This window comes from Epargyreus clarus, unplaced genomic scaffold (assembly GCF_041222505.1).
Source record: "Epargyreus clarus isolate Ecla_fem2 unplaced genomic scaffold, WU_Ecla_fem_2.2 ptg000019l, whole genome shotgun sequence".
Classification (NCBI taxonomy): Eukaryota; Metazoa; Arthropoda; class Insecta; order Lepidoptera; family Hesperiidae; genus Epargyreus; species Epargyreus clarus.
The window spans coordinates 3987052-4007454 of NW_027332227.1; the positions used below are offsets into that span (position 1 = coordinate 3987052).

At 38.4% G+C, this 20403-nt stretch overlaps 1 protein-coding gene across 1 annotated transcript in view; it reads right to left on the reverse strand.

Annotated features, from left to right (window-relative positions):
* The window catches only part of LOC140750233 (uncharacterized), a 297068-nt gene that overhangs the window by 25688 nt on the left and 250977 nt on the right, over nucleotides 1-20403 (reverse strand). The window contains exon 3 of the mRNA XM_073083661.1: nucleotides 9106-9227. Within this exon, the coding sequence (XP_072939762.1) occupies nucleotides 9106-9227 (122 nt within the window). The remainder of the gene's footprint in view (nucleotides 1-9105; nucleotides 9228-20403) is intronic.

The following is a 20403-nucleotide window of genomic DNA, read 5'->3' on the forward strand; positions in this document are numbered from 1 at the left end:
TCTTACTAGTCGAGTCCAACTTGAGAACTTGACTGGGTTCGGAGTTGGATGCCGATCAACGGGCTTCGTTGCCCCCACAGTTGACCTCTCCTTCTCTTCTCCCGTGGGCTCCGCCTTAAAGGTACGTGGTTTCGGCCAATCTTCCTCCTCTTGTGCCAGGAATGAAGGTCCATTGAACCATCTGTGCCCGCTCCCGAAGTCCTTGGGCACGTCCCTCGTTGCGTCGTTACTATCGAGATTCTTTCCCCGTCTTTCATACTCCTGCTTCAGTGCCGGATCCCCATACAGTTTCTTTTCGATGTTCCTTAACCGGTTTTCCGCTTGCTTGTAATTGTCGGGCATTTTCCCTTCCTTGTTTTTCCATAGCAAGCCGGTCTCGAAGCGCCCAATGTCCACTCTCTCTGTCGTTTCTTCTAAGATTGCCAGAGCCCTTTCTTCTATGTCTGTGGTCGGTCGACGTGGCTGGATCCCCAACGATTTCACGGCGAAATGTTCCTTGATGACCTTTTCCAAATCCTCTTTTTTAGAAGACACGTGCGCGCAGGTTACGAAGTTCACAGGTCTTGATGCTGCTCCATCGGACCCGTGTAGCACCCACCCTAGGTAGGTCAATGATGCTACGGGTTGACCTCTTTTCCCCTTGCGTGTGGCTCTGGACACGATGAGCTCCCAATTGTCTTGTCCGATTAACAACTTGGGTGACTCTTCTTCATAATACAATTGTTTCGACATTGGCTTGAGATGAGCGCATTCTTCAATTCTTCTTATTTCCAACCTCTGAGGCGTCAGGTTGATGTCATCTATCGTACGGGCCCCAGAGATGGTTCTCTTCTTGGTCTGGTGCATTCCTTTCAATCTGACGTTGACCTTCATTGAGTCTTCCTTGGAGATGGTCTTTCCACCTACTGTCTCCAAGGTGAGTGCTTCCACGGGTCCTTTGAGGCCGATTTGTCTTGCAACCGCAGAGTCGAGAAGCGTGACAGTTGACCCCTCATCCAGTAATGCCAGGATCCGGGCAGCTCCCTTTGGTCCATATAGCTCAACAGGAACCATCTTCAAATATGCCTTCGCTGTCCTTGCAGTGTTCACCGGGAGCATGACGTTATTCGCAATTTCTTTCTTCTCTTCGGGCTTCGGGTGATCCCATCGTTCTTCATGAAGCACGAAGTGATGCCACCGCTTACATGTCTTGCACGGTGGACGCCGACATGTTTCCTTCCGATGTCGTCCTTGGAGACACTTGAAACACATCTTCGACTTGGTAGCGACGTCCCACCGTTCCTTCATTGGCAGCTGTAGAAATTTGCGACATTCGAAGAGGTGATGCTCGTACTGGCAATGTGGACAGGTCTTCTTTTCTTCTATTTGTTCGGACGTGGTGTTCGTGAATTGACGTCTGGGAGGCTGGCGCGGCTGCTGCGTAGTCTCCTGCGTCGCGTATGGTCCACACCGGTCCGCTTCCCTGTTGAGGAACTTCATTAAATGCACCAGGTCTGGATCTTGATCTTCTGCGTCGGCGGCGAAGTCGTACCACCGATACTGCAATACCGCCGGCATCTTGCTCACGATAATCCTTACCATTTCCGGTGAGTGTAGATACTGCGGTCTTCTTAGCCCCCGTATTGTCGCGACGGTGTTGTTCACTTGACTGGCGAACACGCAGATGTCGCGCGCATTTTCGTTGATCCTAGGAAGATTCTTTACCTTTTCCAGTTCCATCAGGATCAGGGCTTCTGGTCTTCCAAACCTTCGACGAAGAGCTTCTATTACTTCTTCAGGAGGGCACTCTGAATATAATAGGCTCTTGATAGCCTCCCTTGCCGTGCCCTTAATTGACCGCCGCAGCCGCGCCATATTCTGTGCATCCGTAAATAGCGGTGCGGTGTCCTCATATACCGTCCTGAAGGCGATCCACTCTTCGCTTCTTCCATCGAAGTCGGGTAATTCATGTACGTAGTTAGGTTGCGATGTATTCCTCGGCGCAACACTAATGGCCTTCATGATGGCCTCAGCCAATTCCTTGGTCCCGTTGCTTGAAGGTTCCGCTTGGTCTTCAGGCTTGACGATAGTGACTGGAGGGTGACTGGCTCGCCCCTCCCCGGACGCCCCCAGTCGGTGCCCCTCCCCGGACACCTCCCCCTGATGCCCCTCCCCGGACATCCTCTCCACCGTCGACTGCACCCACGTGTTATGCGACCAGTCTTCATCCTCGACCTCGGACTCTTCATTCTCCACCTGGACCAGCTCCCACTGCGCCTTGGCGAGTTCTGCAGCTGCCTTTGCCTGTTCCAGCTGTCGGCGCGCCAATTCCAGCTTGGCTTCCATCTCCCGACGTTTCGTTGACTTCACCGACCGCGTTTTCCGGGTTCCAGCTGTTGCAGCAGTTGGAGCAGCTGGAACACCTGGAGCAGCTGGAACAGTTGCCAAGGTGCTTGAAGTGACTCTAGACTCATATGTTGTAAGCGTACCCTCAGTTGCGGTGCCCGATGTCCCCGAAGAGTCAGTTGTCCCCTGCGCGCTTTCCATGGCGCGGGGCGCAGTCGACTGGTTCGGCGGCGAGGTTCCCCTCTGGCTCCGTGTGACTGGCATGGCGGCGTCAGTAACCCGACGATGTGACGACTAGCACGATGATCCGGCTCGAAGGACCAGCTGATGTCGCGGGGCGCTGTGTGTTCGGCGGTGTGGTGGTATGCCACGCCGCCACCTAACCTGCGACCGTATAGGGGTGCGGGCGTGATGTTGTACGGACGGCCTTCTTCCGTCCGGCGCCGGAAGCCCGCTCGTGGTGATAGTCGTCGCGTCGGGGAGTTGCGCCTGTCCCGTGCCGTAGAGAGGGTAGGTGCGGGGAAGGGGTGACGTGCAATAGAAACAATAATTGACGTGCAATAGAAACAAGAGTGTAGGCCAGCCAAAGCCTCTTCCCTATCCCGACCTAACCCCTACTTCCTCTTCTTGCGCAGGAACGCTTCCTTCTTCAGATTTCTTCCTTCTTCTTCCCCAGGAGTCTTCTTCTTCTCCAGGAGTCTTCTTCTTCTTCAGGAGTCTTCTTCTTCTTCGGGAGTCTTCTTCTTCTTCAGGAGTCTTCTTCGTATTCTTCTCTGCTGAGACCATGCTAAGCCGGAAAACTGGTTTTCTGAGCTACCCCAGAGCAATACCGTAAAGAGAGCCGCGCTTTTTTAGGCCCATTTTCGTGTCATTTTCACTTTGGCTGACCTAGTTTTCACCCTTTCTTTATTTAATTTCCAAAAGTTACATACATGTATCATACATCGTTGGAATCCTCATAATTAGCCCTATCTAGCTACATAAGTTATATATTCATATCTTAATTAGTAAAGAAGTTATTTACGAAAATATTCCAAAAATGTTCAAGTTACGTCATTTTACATGTCAATAATCCTAATTATCTCGAAATTATCACAATTGATTCTTACTAAACTTACATCAATATGAAGCTAGAAACATATTCTAGGAGATAACATTAACTTTAAAAACATAAAACATGTATAAAACTCAAAAACCTAACCTTAAATACTATTTTCATAAAAATACCTAAAAACTCTAATAAAATACAACGAATGCGACCGATAGCGCCATCTACCGTGTCTTATCCCTAAACTTAAAACTTACGTAACTTATATAAACATATTTAGTCAGACTTATATAACATTATAAACAGCTTAATTACATATCTCAATTAAATATCGTTAATTAGTCGCCGACAAATATCAATGTATCTTGGCCAGCACGGTGCTCTATGGACTAAAACCCTCAATATATAAAAGGAGTTTTTCGGTTTTGTAAAAAATCACTCGTCATTTTTTTACAAGCGATTTGTTTTGTGTCTGTTTTAATTGTTAGCTAGCTTAGCTAACAAGATTTGTTTTGTCTGCTTTAATTGTTACCTATCTATGAAATACTTAGTCTCACCGAAAACTCTGAGTATACGTAACAAATTAGTAGCGATTAAGTGATCAAAAATCACCCTTAAAGTTTTCGAAGTGCAAAGTGGGTAAAGGTTAGTTAAAAGGAAAGCATTGAAAAAGAAAACAATTTAATTTGTGACGGCACAGAGCAATTACAAGACTAAGATAAAGTCAGGAATGGGCATGTACGTGCGGCGATATAAATCCTTCCGTTTGTAATTGTGTTTTTGAGAGAACAGTAAATGGGCCAAAGGAATCTTATTTCAACAGATTTATAAAAGAATAAGGAAGAATTATAAGAATTATTATTTCTTACCTTCTACTCTCACATTCTACCTCAACAGCAGTGTTAGACGATGCTGTGTTATGGTTTGAAGGGGGTGGTAAGGGAGATACTTTTTCGAGACGTTCCAGCTTAGTCCTCATTGCAGCGCGGCGCATCTGCGGCCGAACTCAAGTGGGAATGTAATCCTATCTGGGGTTGATTACAGATGTCCATGGGCGCCAGTAGCCACTTACCATCAGGTGAAGTGAAGGCTCCTATATTATAAAAAGACACAACTCAAACAGAATGTGATGGGTTCAAATTCGTTTCAATTCGGCAACAAAGCATGCAGTACACCAGATGGTAAGTGGCTACTGCCGTTCATGGACATCTGTAATCAACCCCAGATAGGATTAGATATTCCTAGCTGAGGTTGGTTACAAATGCGCCGTTACCCCTGAAGACTAAGCTGGAACGCCTCGGAAAAGTATGTCTCCCTTACCACACCCTTCAAAAAACAAGTTAACAAGGTTAACAAAAAAGTAATTTTTAATGTTATTTTTTCAGATATTGTAATACAATGCGATACGATATGACACGACGTGATAAAAATACTAAAATTCTGCTTAGATAATAGTTGAATTACCGCTATGCTCAACAGTATTTCTCGATTTCTTGAACATTTTACTGGATACCTATTATTATGGAGTTCTTCATAAAACTATTATCACAAGCGTAGGTAATAAATGAATGAAGTTTGGATAACCGCCAGAACGTTTCCGATAACTATGATAATAGGTTAGCGGAGTTCGATGGAGATTCGCATCGGGTATTAGAGGAGGTTGCATCAATTGGCGCAAACGACTTGCGCACGTGATCTGCTTCGCCGACATTTCCTGGGTTTAGGGTTGTGACAGTCTAGTTAAGGAACTCAGCCCCTCATTCGAGTGTCCAAGGTTCAAATCCCAGGTACCCTTGATTTTTCAGTTATGTACGTATTAAAAATTAATGATGACTTGTTTAAACGATGATGGAAAATATCGTGAGGAAACCTGAACGCCTGAGAGTTGGAAAAAAACCAAGGGTGTGTCAAGTCTACCAATTCGCGTTTGGCGCGCCAGCGCGATGGACTAAACCTTTCACTCTGAGCGAAGACGCGGGCCCAGCAGTGGGACAGTAATGGATTAACAGCAAGATATGGCAAATATAACGTAACGTAAACGAAATGTAACGTAAGGTAACGTAAGGTAACGTAAGGTAACGTAATGTACCAAGATTTTACTAAGAATATTGGTAACCTATAGAATATAATATAATTCAACTCTCGAGATATCTGGCGTTCCTGGAAAAATACTGATGAGTTGTACGCAGGTGGACCCGTGTGCGGTGTGGCGAAAAATAAAACAATAAAATCATCGCTGCTCTCAATACATGAACTCAATAATCGTAATTATTACAGAAATATATATATAGAAATAAAAATCTGATCTGAAAAATATCCTATATCACTTTCAGAGTTTAGATGAATTCCACGACACCTCATATGTTAAAATCCGTAACGCATTTAATTTGCAGAGTGAGACAAAGAAAGAGACATTTATTTATTCAAATGAAATTTACCGCTAACATTATAGATTCATACCTAATGCGTTAGAGTAAAAAGTAAATACTCGTAATAACATACATATACTCGAAAAAAATTACCCTCTCCTGTGGGGTAAAAAGACAATACGTGTTATACCGACACCTTCATAAGTTTATCTAAATCTTGTTAAGCTTAGCATCCTCAATGACATAAATCTTCTAAATTAGACTGGAGCACGTGACGCGTGGATTTGTTGCTGCTCGGAATACGCAAGCCGTTATCAAATTACACTGACTAATTTATTCATCGATATGTGCGAGTGTAGTCTAATTGGTAATAAGATGCCGATGAAATTTGATAAGTGCGTATTACTTAAATATTCAACTGAAATAGAGATTTAGGTCTCGAAGTTACTATAATTTGATATGATTTAAGTAGAAAACGTTCATGCAGTCAGTTTATGATTGACCCAAGGACATCTGTAAGCGACCGACAGAACAGGAGTTCTATCTGAAGCCGACCACAGATGCGTTACCATTCCAGAAGAGTAAAATGGTCGCCTAAGTTGTAAGTCAGCCAGCAACCACACTTTTCCACGAAGAAGTTACGAATTAGATGATGAAAGTTAGAAGATGGAATAAGACGGGGTATCTTATGCAGTTTTAGTTTTTATCAAAATCGGCCTCGTAACTCCATTCGGCATTTTTCGCTAATGCTTATAATTCGGATTTGTCCTTGAAGGCCCATTTGAAAAATACGTCCTGTTCTAATGAAAGGTAATCCTTTATATGATTTAAAATTTAAATATAAGAAAAAAACAATATTACCTAATTCTACACTTCATTGAGTGTAGTTAATTTTGTCACAGCCCTAGACACACTTGGTAGGGATGGACCGAATTGCGTAAATAAGACTGATGCCGCGAAGAGATTGCGAGAACTTTTATTGTTGTTTGTAGCCACCTGTCTTACGGACGTTGAAAGTAAAGCAATAATTTCAAACTAATTGCGTTTGTTGAAAGAAGTCCGTTGATAAGAACGCTGCGGAAAACAGTCGTCTATTCATTATTGTACGACTACTGGGCATTGGTCTAAGAGTAAGAAAGACAGGCCGCAGCCTTACCAAGTGCGGGTTGGTGGACTTTTACAGAACTCACTAGTGTGTAAGCTTTCCAACGATGTAATCCTTCACCATCAAAGCAAATGACAATAAATTTCAAACGCGCATAATTTCGTAAAATTAGAGGTGTGTGCATAGGATTTGAACTTTATCTCGTATTCTGAGAACCTAATTTCGAACTAGACTTTTGAAAATATTAAACATTACCTAAATTTTCGCTTCTGCTTATGTGACAGTGAAGCTTAGAGTAGAAATATTCAACTTGAAAGCAGGTACAGGTGCTAACAGCAGGATAAACCTCAGTTCCAGCTTAATTTATGGGTGTGAATGCATACATTTTAAACTCAATGCTCGCACTTACTCATATGAGCCGTAATATTCATGATTTCAAAGTTATTGCGATTCTTAACACTAACTTTAAAATTATTTTAATATAGAAACATTTAACACAGGTAATCTTATTACCATTAATAGTGATAGTAATATTAATGAAACATGAAATTTAGGTTAATTTATGTATCAGTAAATTTTAGATAGGATGTATGTTTTACTTGGAATTTTGAAATATAGAGTTAATGTTTTATTTAAAAGAAAGTTATAGTTCTTTGTCTTACTAAATAGTTTGTGTGGTGTGTGACTAACAGACAAAATATAATTGTGTGTTACATTAGCACGCGCATCTTCGACTCATATAATATCTATGTGTTACACCAGCACTTTAGTCCCTGCAACTTAGTCCTAAATTAAAAATATGTGCTACACTAGCGCGCATAACTTTTCTAACCCCTTTCTCTAAAAATCACTTAATCACTTTTTTCAAACGTATAACTTTAAAACCAAAAGCTATAATATTTCCTATCGCATATTTCCTATCTCCTCGCTCTAACATCCCTCGAGAGATCGTGTTTAAACAGAAATATTCAGCTCAAGAAGCGAGTACAGGTGCCAACAACAGGGATTTACTCACAACAGTTGCATACTAAAGTTACTTTCCATCATGTGTTACATAATTCATCCCTAATGTGGCTTTACTAGTTTACCTATTTCGAACATTACGAGCAGATGTTGCTGTAATAGAATTTAATTCGCGCTAATGTTATGCTTTATTAATGATATAATGGTATTAGGCTGTTTGAAATATTATTTGATGATGACGTGTGTTTTGGAAACAGGTAATCCTAGTTTATTGTTAGCAGGAATACATATTTAGGTTTTCGTAATGGCTATTGAATTACTATTTGAAAGAGATTTTGTGGAGCAGTTTTCAAAAACTACAAATCAGTCATAATAAAATAATGTGTCATAAAGTAGTATTTTAATTGTATACAAACCAAACTACATATTATATAAAAATCCAACGGTATCTTAAAAAATGTAAAAAAACGTTAATTAGTACATTTTCATTTAAGAGCTCTTTCATTCTATAAATAAGTTTATGACCAACATTTTAAAATTAGTTTTTCTTTTTGGAATTTATTGGACTTTTATGTTTACTCTTTAAGAAACGATTTGAGTTATAAGGCCCGGTACGGAAATTTTATGAGGAGTAAAATCAAGTGTAACACGAAAAGTTGAGGCGTTACGTAGAAAGAGACAAACATATATATCTGTAGGATTGAACGTGTAAAAGAATGAGATGGAATACATTACACAGCGTATCTCATTCTCAGGGTCTCCTCTTTGCGCATTACTTCGTAGTCTCACTGTATAGTTCACTACCTCCAGTCTGAGAGTTGAATGTGTGCGTATGTTTGTACGTGTGTGTTGCGCGCCTGCGTATTACGAAGTTCTGCCACAACTTGTATACTGCTGCCGAGTACAGGGTATGCATGCTGTATAATAAATGCATATAGTAGCATCTATTGTATACATCTATATACAACGTACATAAACAGCAACCTAACCATCAAGTTTTAATGTTTTTATTATTATTATTATTTATATTATTTTGTAACATACTTTATGTAATACGCATTATTGAAGTAATATAAATAATCCGAATAATTACAGATATATGTTTGTTTCTCTTATCATTTTAGCAGATGCGTTCATTTACCCTTTTTTTCTATTCGATATATCATAATTATCGTTCGTAAGGAGTAAACTCCAATCGTGCGTCGTAGCTGTCACACACACACTTTTTTTTTTGACTTCACATCCCTATATTTTTTCTTGTTTTATTGACTATAATTTTAGAACTTTTCTCTTACCTTCCAGCTTCCCCGAGTAGACCTGCGCTGTGTTGTAGATGAGCGGGCCGGCCGAGGAGTGGAACTGTACTCCGTCCGCGAACACCGAGCTGGGGTCCGGTCGCAGCACCAGCCGGAACTCTCTGCACCAAAACACTTATATTAGTCCTTATTCACACTCAGACACTAAATGCTAGGCTTTAGTAAGAGGGTTTGTCGCAGTCATCGGATGTTCGTGAGTGTTAAAGCTGTAGTTGATTAAGATTGCAGAAGACTAGCAATTCTATAGATTGAATTTCATAGTTGCTTTTTAGTGCAAATGCATTATATATTATTTTCGTATAATTATTTATGATAACGGTCTTACGGTTTGAACCGAGAAGAAATCGGTGCTATACTTAGTTTGAATTCACAAAGTCACAAATACTACTTCTGAAGGTATTTTTCTCAAAACGTATCGAACATAAAATCGTCCACACAGTAGAGATTTACTATGTGACATAGAGAAGCTAAATTCGGAGCCAAATGTCGGTAACATTCGAAAACAGCGAGCCAGCAAGTGATCCGTAGCACGCAAGTGGCTGTGGTCGGACTGACAAATGGACATACGACTCCATTTGCGTTCACGGTGTGGTTTCCAGCTTCCACAAGATTGCATTGAGACGGTCGAGACTCAATCGTTCACTTCACTTTATTGGGTTCAGTGTAATCAGATCTGAAATTTCAAGGGTTGTTCTATGAATGCAAGCAACGGAAAACTGAACGAAATTCAAGACGCAAAGTTTATCGAGCGAGAGCATCGTTCGCTATGATGGATAGGGTTGTCACCTTTTTTGACGAAAAATAGTGCTTCTATCGAATTTTTAAAAATATCTTTCTTTTGAATAGTCTAGAAAAAGAGTACACATATAATTTCGCCGACTAATTTCCTATATTGACTAAGAATGTATACATTTTTCTGAGGACTTCTTTTGTTTCGCGTACCCTATTTCCATATATTTCAGGTAAGGGTCGCTAAAATCGCCACATCTGAATTACTGATAAAAATATAGCACGATACTTGAAATTATAATACGGATGGCAACCTTAGCTACCGTTCAATATTGGAGAACTTTTAACTAGACGTATAGGTGTATAAAAGTTGGGTAAGTTTAACTAGTGGAATAAAGTGGTCACGTGCTCCCAGTATATCAGAGTTACACAAGACTCGACTGATTTATGGCTATTACACCGCTGCTCTACATTTTAACACCTACAGGTTGAATTATTCCACTTACAGCCTGTGTTATATTGGCAATCTATTCTAATGCCCTCCTTAAAATAAATCGGTCAGCGCTTCAATATGTTCTTACCCATCGATATACTACTAATAAAGACGTAGATGAGTCATACACGTTCGAAATTTGGCACATGATTCATGGGCTAATTGGCCTATGACAACTTAGTCACGGGCCGCGCGCCTCTCAGAATGGTCGTGTCTATGTCAAAGTTTCTGTGTTGAAAAGTGATTAAAAATGCCGTCTTGTGTCATGATATTTTGCACAAACTACAGCGGAAAAATCACCCAAGGTGGTGGAATCACTTATCATTCGTAAGTATTTCAATTTCAAGAAGTTATTATCGATTTTTCAATAATTCAAATTAAATTTAGCGTAAATATATGTCACAGATAATAGAACGAATAAAAAGATGGGCATATTACTAAGTGTAAAAGAGAAGCGTTATGAATTGTGCGTATCCATGTATCATAGATTAAATTAATAAATAGTCCAGAAGGTACATTATTGGTATATATATCGTAAGAAACTACACAAATCATTTACTAATTTGAAAGTTATATTTATTAATTTGATGTTTAAGTCGATATTTTTTCTAATACTATTTCTGTGTAGTGATTGTATTTCTGTGTATGTTTTAGGTTCCCATTAAATGAAATAGGGCGACTAAAGTGGTTGGACATTGTTCGCAAGGTAAGAAGGGAAGACGACTCGCATCCAAATTATTAGAGTCGGACTTGCTCTGAACATACCATGGACGATGATAATAAAATCTTACAAAACCAAAGAATTTATTTTTTATTTTGCCTGCATCCAAAAATCATACTAGTAGTTAATCATAAAACACTCTTGAACACCCTTCTCCATTCCATGCAACATTCACGCAGAGACACGCACTGAATTACGTATTTTTCCCTTAATACTAATACCATATTAAATTAATGCATATACGAATTTATTCTCTCTATACCAAGCACATTATAGGTAGCTATTCAATTAATTCATATAGACGGATCAGACTTAAACTCATCTTTAACGAATAGTCATCATGATTGCCACGCATAAAGTTATATGTTTATCCTTTTTTTGCATATTCAGTTAGACGTGCCGTGTTAGAGCACCTAATATGCCTTTTTTTTTTTGTTATCGAAGGGGAAACCTTCAAAAGGTACCCGACAAAGTGGGATCGACGCCGGGTTATGTGGGATTTTTACCGCACTAAAACCCCCTCGGTGGCCGTCCTCTGCGCTGCGTAGAGGGCTTCGGGATCTCCAAAGGAACACAACCGGAGTCCTCTTAGCGCGTTGCCCCGTCGGGCTCCGCCCAGGCGAGCTTGACGCTCGCCACACCATCTGGTGTGTACGACGGTATGCGACCACACATACCGTCGTCCTTCCCGGGGCCGCTGGTCGGGCCGTTCGAGCTCCCACTCTTGCCGCCCGCAACCCCGGAAGCCCCCTTTTAGTCGCCTCTTACGACAGGCAGGGGATACCGTAGCCCTATTCTAGTCCCGGAACTACAGGGACAACCTAATATGCATAGGGCTCGAAATGAAAGAAGTGGACTGTATTTTAACTGTTTAATTGGGATCGGTTACAAATTATCGCGAGAGTCCGTCTCTGCCCACCGCCGTAGGCCAAGTGGTCGAGGAGTGGGGCGACTGGCCCCGCGCCGCGGATGGCGCCGCCGGCGCACCTATCGCCCGCACATTAAGAGGCGAACATGCCGTCCTACTTGCTCCTCTTAACTATTTATTAGTGTGTTGTTTAAATATAATATTTATAAAGTAGTGTGTATTTCTCCCGATGAGTGCCACTAACAAGCGCCGGTTGTTTTGTTAGTAACCTATCTACGTCTTTATTGAACTTGATAAACAATCTTTGTATAGCCAGAAATTTTTCGCTTCTTCTCCATATCGAAACACCTTGTGAAGTGGTGGTAGATGCAATTACATTAAAAAAGAATAAAGAACCTATTTTGAATAAAAAATTGATTATATTTTTAAATTGTCTATTTTAAACCAATCGATCTGTATAGATACATTATTTAAAGATAAAATAGAATAAACCATAAAATCTACATATTTTGTATCAGACTTTTAAATTATATATTTATATAATAAATTATTTAGTTAAAATGTACTATAAAATTTCTACGTAAACGGCGCACTAAAACATATCAACAGTTTTGTATATTTTTTACCTTCTGTCCCATTATTTCTTTGTCTTTGACAAGCATGCGGATCAATGGATAAGTGACCATATGTCCTGTTTTGAACGGTACAGTCCCTTTTTTCGATGCTTCGTCCCGTTGTCTCCGAAAAGAACCTCGGGACACAAAATTGGTCCGTTTTCCCAAATAACAGTAATGATAACTAAATATTAAAATCCATAAATTTAAAATAACAATGTTTTAAAAGCAAATTTCCGCCATCTTGAATTATTAGTAACGTTTAATTAAGTAACTTCTAATTAAATAACAATAAATAGTAAAATTGTGAAAAAAGCATGGGGTGCTCCATTTATCAGTTTTCGAAAAGCGCCCCACACTTTTTCCTCAATTATACTATTTACTGTTCCTTAAATAATCCCTAGATTGAAAATTATTTTCTACTTTTTAGTTGATTTTATCATAATAACGTGTTTTTAGTTTTTTAAACCATATTTTTTCAAATAAAAAGTAGTTGACATAAAAAAATCGATGTCCCGTTTTGACTGAAGTAATCATTGGTCACTATATTCCATGGTCAATATTTACGTTGGCGTACACTTTAAACGCAATGTCAAACACTAGTTGTCTTTTTTTATCACATTGTTCTAATAGCTCTGTCCCTTAGAGAACATTTGTCTAAGTAGTGAAAGGTAAGTAAAATAAAAAACGTGCATGTGTGCTATCAATGGAGTTTCGCTCAAGTTTTCGGTCAAGTTAGTACGGGTATAACCTGTCTATAAGTATAAAATGTCATTGTTCTTACCACAATTTTTGTCTTAGTTTTCATCGGAAAGGAGTTATTTTACTTTGAAACTAAATATTACTATACGTATACGTTTTTATGTTGTGTTTTCTTCGTACCTCCCAAAGTAATGACTATTTGTTAACGTTCAAAGGGGGTTGTTGTTTACAAATCAATCGTTTGAAGTCTACTTGGGCATTTCTTTGTCAATTATCCTTCTGAAACCTTACAGTAACAATATTTTTATACCGAAGTTGTTCTGTTTATACAGTATGTTTGTAGTTTAAGTACACTATTTTTATGTATTTTTTTTTGTGTATAATTACTGCAAACGCCGAAGATCGTCTTAAATTTTACGTATATTGCCTAGTTGGAACAGAGACTAAATAAATTTAGAAACAGGCAATATATTAACATAATCCTATGATCTTTACATATGAATAATAAAGATGTATCGGGCCCCAAGTGGAGTAGACCTATAGAATCGGCTCGCGGTCGGCGGTATATCATAATTAACACATTACGTGATATACGCAAACGAATTTCAAGTTATGCCTTAAAACAGAGGCCTAGTTTCAAAGAAAAAAATCTTTGCCGTTGCATAGCGGTCACTTTATCGGTCTGATTGGTTGAGGGTTCTGGGTTCGGATGTTTGAAGACTTCGTTATGCGAGTTTACGGTTCCAACGACATAAAAATAACTTAGTTTTGGGCACTGAGATTCAAGAATGCACTACGTTAGTCTGTGTTATAGTCATAGATATAGGATATCAAAGATACAAAATGTCAGATTAAAGGCATTCCAAAATGGAATGCGATGGGATGGATAGCGTAGGGAAAAAAATATAAATCTATGGAAATAGTATTTCTTATAATACTTATTATTATACTTATAATGATTATAACGTGGAAATGTATTTTAATTCTAGTTTCCAAAATGTTTAACTACATCTTGCTTAAGTAAAATGAACGTATGTAAACTTGGCTAACATGATGAGAAACAGGGAAAGAAACAAAACCTTTTTTTGTCTTTGTTGATAATAAAATTACATCTATGAACCACCCACTTCATGAAATTCAATAAAAATTCTTCAGTCAAAATTAAGCAATCCTATTGTCACATTTGACATTTTGAAGGTGGTAAAACCCTTTGTGGTTCGACTCCGGCGGCACCACCGCCACACCTATTTCTGCCTAATAACAGCCGTGTTAGGCGCTGCTGTGTTCTGGTTTGAAGGGTGTGGTAAGGGAGACAGACTTTTCCGAGGCGTTCCAGCTTAGTCCTCAGGGGTAGCGGCGCATCTGTGGCCGACCTCAGGTAGGAATATCTAATCCTATCTGGGGTTGATTAGAGATGTCCATGGGCGACAGTAGCCACTTACCATCAGGTGGACTGCATGCTCGTCTGCTACCTTTATATTATAAAAAAAGCTAAGCTTGCACATCTCTGATAGCAAAGCACCCATACACGTAAATTACACGAAACACTACACTATCCCGATCAATAGCTAAATTCCGTCAACAATTGCCGCAGATTGCACATAATGATATTACGACACGAATGTCCCCTCGATTGACACAACTTCGTTATTGGAAAACACGAAATTCTATTCGGTGGTCATTGAATAGCACGAAATGCTGTGTACATTTCCACGGTGGTAAAATTCGATACGGTTGTGGTTCGAATGTGAAGTATCATTGGCAATATGGATCTATTTATACTTACATACACCTTTATACACATACCTATATATCTATAGGCACCAATAAGTATATATTTATTTTTCCAAATAAGTCTCCGTGGGAGAATAGAGTTGGAATTCCAAGCAGGTATATTTTTGTAAATTGTGAGCTCTATGTTGGTCTGATGGCAAATTTGGCATCTTAAGCAGACTCTCATCTTAACTCTTTAGTTTACCACTAGTGGACATGGGTCTCCTCTTATAATTAGGACTATGGTTATGGACAATAGCTTAAGCTCAGGTATTCACTGTGATAGCCTAGTGGTGTAACCTCGGCCTCTCAACGGGGGAGTCTAAGGTTCAAACTCAGGCATGCATCTCTGATCTTTAAAAGTTATGTGCGTCACTTTGCCCCTTAAATTATCACGTGTTTAAATTTGTGAACGGTAAAGGAAAGCATTGTAAGGAAATATAAATGCCTGAAAGTTTTTAAAAAAGTTGTTAAAGGTGTATGAAGTTCTACCAGCTCGTACTTTGACCAGCGTGGTGGATTATGACCTCTTTTACTCTGAGAGGAGTCCCGTGCCCAGTAGTGGGACAGTAATGGTTTAACAACAAAGACAAAAAAAGAAATGAGCCTAATGCTATTTCTACTCATACCTAATATAACGCAAGCAAATAAAACCATGATAATCAATTTATATAACCTCACCCCAGAAAATACAAGTTTCAAGTATCCAAATTAATTACTTAATTAAATTTCTATAATGAGACGTTGAATTACATCGAATTTCACTTGTACAAAAATAGTTTGTCCTTCTTTTGTTTCTAAATTAATTACCAAGAAAGCTGAACGTTGTACGCATTTAAAGTAAATTAGGAAAATCTAAAAAACTTGAAGAAGCAAAGGACTAAAGGAAAGCTAATGAAAGCAAATTATATTTAGAAATAAAAGAATCGTTATTGGGAAGTATATAACGAAGAAACGTTTAAAGGAAAAAAGGCGATACTTGCTGTAAATATTTTCACGAAATATAATGTTATTCGAAACTCAATTTTACAATAATGCTAAGAAAAAATCGATTTTGTAATTGGCTTTTATGTTTTGACAAGCGGTGTTCTATATAATTTCTTATTGAAATATTCGAAGTTGTAACATTACATTTTTTATAATATAGGAGTAGCAGACGAGCATGCAGTTCACCTGATGGTAAGTGGCTATTGCCGCCCATGGACATCTGTAATCAACCCCAGATAGGATTAGATATTCCTATCTGACGTCGGCCACAGATGCGCCGCTACCCCTGAGGACTAAGATGGAACGCCTTGGAAAAGTCTGTCTCCCTTACCACACCCTTTAAAACGGAAAACAGCAGCGCTTAACACTGTTGTTATTACGTACAAATAGGTGTGGTGGTGGTTTCGCCAGAGTCGAACCACAAAGGGTTCTACCACCTTCAATGTTAATGATAGTCGTTTACAAGTGTTCTATCTTGACGTATCTATGCCGATTTTATATTTATTTTATTTGACATTTTTACATTATTAGCCAATTTGCATTGGTATAAAACCATAGACCCAAGTTCAACTGCTGGGCACGTGTCTTTTACCAAAATTCAAGGAACATAAATGAATACATTCAAATGAAGATTGTAGAAAGAAAAGTATATTAGTTAAATTTTCTTAAATTACTACAATAAAACTGCTGTCCCAGTTTTTATATACTTAACATTATTCCCCAGTCTACATTTAATTCTTGTTAAAACCATAATTTATTTACAGGGCATTATTTAAGTAATAAATCATTAATGTATGATACCTAAAATAATTATAATCGCTCTATTTTTCCAGTTTTATACAACTTTATTAAAAATAATTGGCCAAGTGCCAGTTGAATTCGCACATGGAGGGTTCCGTAGCACCAAAATTTTTGTTTTTATTTTTAGCATTTTTATTATAGCAACCACTGAAGTGCATGCATTGTGAAAATTTTATTTCTTTACGGTACAAATTACAATAGATAAAACGATAAACGTCGAAAAATAGCGCTTTCTTGTATGGCGTCCCCCTTTTATTTTCAACATTTTTCTATTTTTAGTATTTGTCGTTATAGTGCCGGCCATTATACTCGTACATACTCTGTAAAAAATCTAGTCTCTACCTATAACGGTTCAGGCGATTGAGCCCTGGGACAGGCAGACAGACGCACAGAACGCGGAGTCTTAGTTAGAGTTTCGTTTTTACCATTATGTACGGAACCCTAATAAAATTTATGGACTACGACAACGCTTATAAACCTCTAGAGTGTGTTAATTTTGTTGTTCCCATTTAATAAATTGTGTATTCATTAGGCCAATATGAAAATTCCCGACGAGGCACAAAGTATCATTTTCATTATGAAATTTCTCATCACGTCGAATTTCGTGATTCTTGCCAATCGGGTTTCTAACTCAATTAACGTATTAATTACCTGCCAGTACAGTACCATCCTGCTGGTCCGGACAGTGATATTGGGAAATATTTGGACATTTAATTTCAAAACTTTAATATCTGAAGAGCCCAGAAATTTAATTACTACAAAATTGTGTAAGTATTATATTTTTAAACGGGATCGTAGCAAAGTATAAAGTGCTTCATTCTTTTGGTCGAAGTACTTTTAATGAAATGACACGAGTACGCATTCTATATGATGGTAAGTGGTCACTGCCCATGGACATCTGTAACCAACTCCGACCAGGGTTTCTATCTGAAGCCAACAAAGCGTTCCTACTCCACTGTTGAGGGCTGAGATGGTTGTCGCAAATCAAAGCCAGCAACAACATCCTTCCACCGAAATAGTATTTCATGTTCGAAATTCGCGGTGTAAGAGTCAGATGAACGTACATCTGACTCTTACACCTCTACATTTTGTCAATTTTACAGGAGAGCAAAAGTAGTGTGAAAATTCGCCACTTCAAACTTTACCAGATTATTAATAGAGATAATATAGTAGTTGAAATAAAAATATTGAATATAGCGTTACGTCGTTTTGCCATTTCATAAAATACTACATTGTGGACCGTTTTGTGAAAAAGAAACCATTTTTGATTTTTTGTACATACGTTCATCTGAATTAACACCGCGAATTAGTGTGGCGGTGATACGTCCTCAGTCGAACCATACTAGTCCCACCACCTTTCAAAGTGGAGGTTAATTTGTGGTGATTATATTTACTTTTCATTGCAGATGGCAAAAGTAAGTATACAAAAATGAAAAATCATCGAAACATCATGGGGAAATGCGCAGGTAAAAGCTATTTAGCAATATGAATATTACAGGCAAGTTTACTAAGAAGTTTATTTCGGCGTCAGCTAGGGACAAGTAACAAGATTAATGGCGGCTCTACTTTACTTTCTTTATTAGCAGGAGCCGATCGAAAAACCCCGATAAATTAATCCTCATATCTGATTAGGAAAAGTTCGGAAGTTGTTGGTGGTGCAGTATTTATGTATAGATTTTCTTCCATCCGTATTTCCTGTAAGGTAGTTTAAAAAATATTTTTTGAATATGTAAACTATAGTGTTTACATTAAAAAGTATTACATTTTTTTTTACAATTGTTTTTACCCAATTTAAATTTCTTCTAAAGAGATTTCAAAGGTACATTTCTTTAAGGCACTTAATTAATTTTCACTTAAAAAATGGTATATTATATTATATAACATTTTTACGTATTTTCCGATGAATATAACGTTTGTTAAAAATTGCCGATACAGGTATCCTAAATAGTCAAAGCTAATTAATTAACTTGGAAGAACACCTTCACTGTATCCGCTATCCGTCTTTGGAACTCCCTCCCTGTGTTTATTCGTTACTTCCAATCCTTATACTCCTTTTAGTTAGTTACTTTATAATTATAAGTATGTATATCAAGTATGTGAATTATTTATTTAGTTATAATTATATTTTAAATTTACACTTGTTTTTATGTTTTTTTTTTATAATATAAGAGTAGCAAACGAGCATGCAGTCCACCTGATGGTAAGTGGCTACTGCCGCCCATGGGCATCTGTAATTAACCCCAGATAGGATTAGATATTCCTACCTGAGGTCGGCCACAGATGCGCCGCTACCCCTGAGGACTAAGCTGGAACGCCTCGAAAAGTCTGTCTCCCTTACCACACCCTTCAAACCGGAACACAGCTGCGCCTAACACTGCTGTTATTAGGTAGAAATAGGTGTGGCGGTGGTGCCGCCGGAGTCGAACCACAAAGGGTTCTACCACCTTCAATATGTATTATGTGGTTAGTCTTTTATCTATTATTTATTTGCACCCTACCTATTCTTTTAACTTCATCCACTCTTTAACTCCTCACCCTAAGGTTGCCTGGAAAAATCGCTGTTTTAGCGATAAGGCCGCCTTTTGTATCGTTCAATATTTGTATGTTTTTTATTCTTGTATTCTTTTGTTTTTGGGTACAATAAATAATATTTTTATTATTATTATAACACTTGCAACTCTGCGACCATCTCTGTGTTACGTTTACGAATCCGAAAAACCCAAACCATTTGTCAGCAGTCATTTAAGCGACGGTTTAATAACGCCAGTTTAAATAACTTGGGAGCGACAGCATAAATTAGGAACTTTTATTAGAAACCGGGCCCATATCCTCACATCCATCCTCATTTGGGAGGGTTCAAAACTGAAAAGTCCGTAAGAAGTTGTTATGGAACGCAATTTCCCGAAGTCATTATTCATTTTTGGTAACAAACAGTTCGGCGGGACACCTACTGAACCCTCTGAACATTATATCTTACTACAAGATATATCATGTATTATACAAATATTATTTTTAAATTCTAATTAAAATGATTTTGAATACTTTAATTTACTAATCGGTTTACTAAGTTTGTCTTAGTATATTTTGATGATTATGAAAAATTAAATAAAAAAAATGGTAAGTGCAAAGCAAAGCTTTTAGAAAAGACATTAGATTCATAGTTTATAACGGCTAGTTTTAACAATTAAGCTATTTAAAAAAGAAACATGTAAATAATTGCATCAGTTTTAAAAAGAAATTCATTCCACTTTTCATACAATCTTATTTAATGAAATTCAAAAAACATATATACGGTCGAATTGAGAAACCTCTTTTTAAAGTCGGTTAAAAAGGCTAAAAAGTCACGAATGCCGCGATGTCCGAAGCCACGGAGCCTATTTAAATCAAAATGGTAAGGTTGCAGACCACATTTAATTTGTGTTTGGACAGTTACATTGTGAGAAGGTCGGATAAACATAAGGTCAGGTTCTGAATAGGTCATATGCGTAGCTAGGCTTTTATGTATGTAATACCGACAGCAATAAAAATGTATCATTTTATAGGCATATCCTTTCATATTTTGGAAATCTGCGTAACATCCTGTAAAACC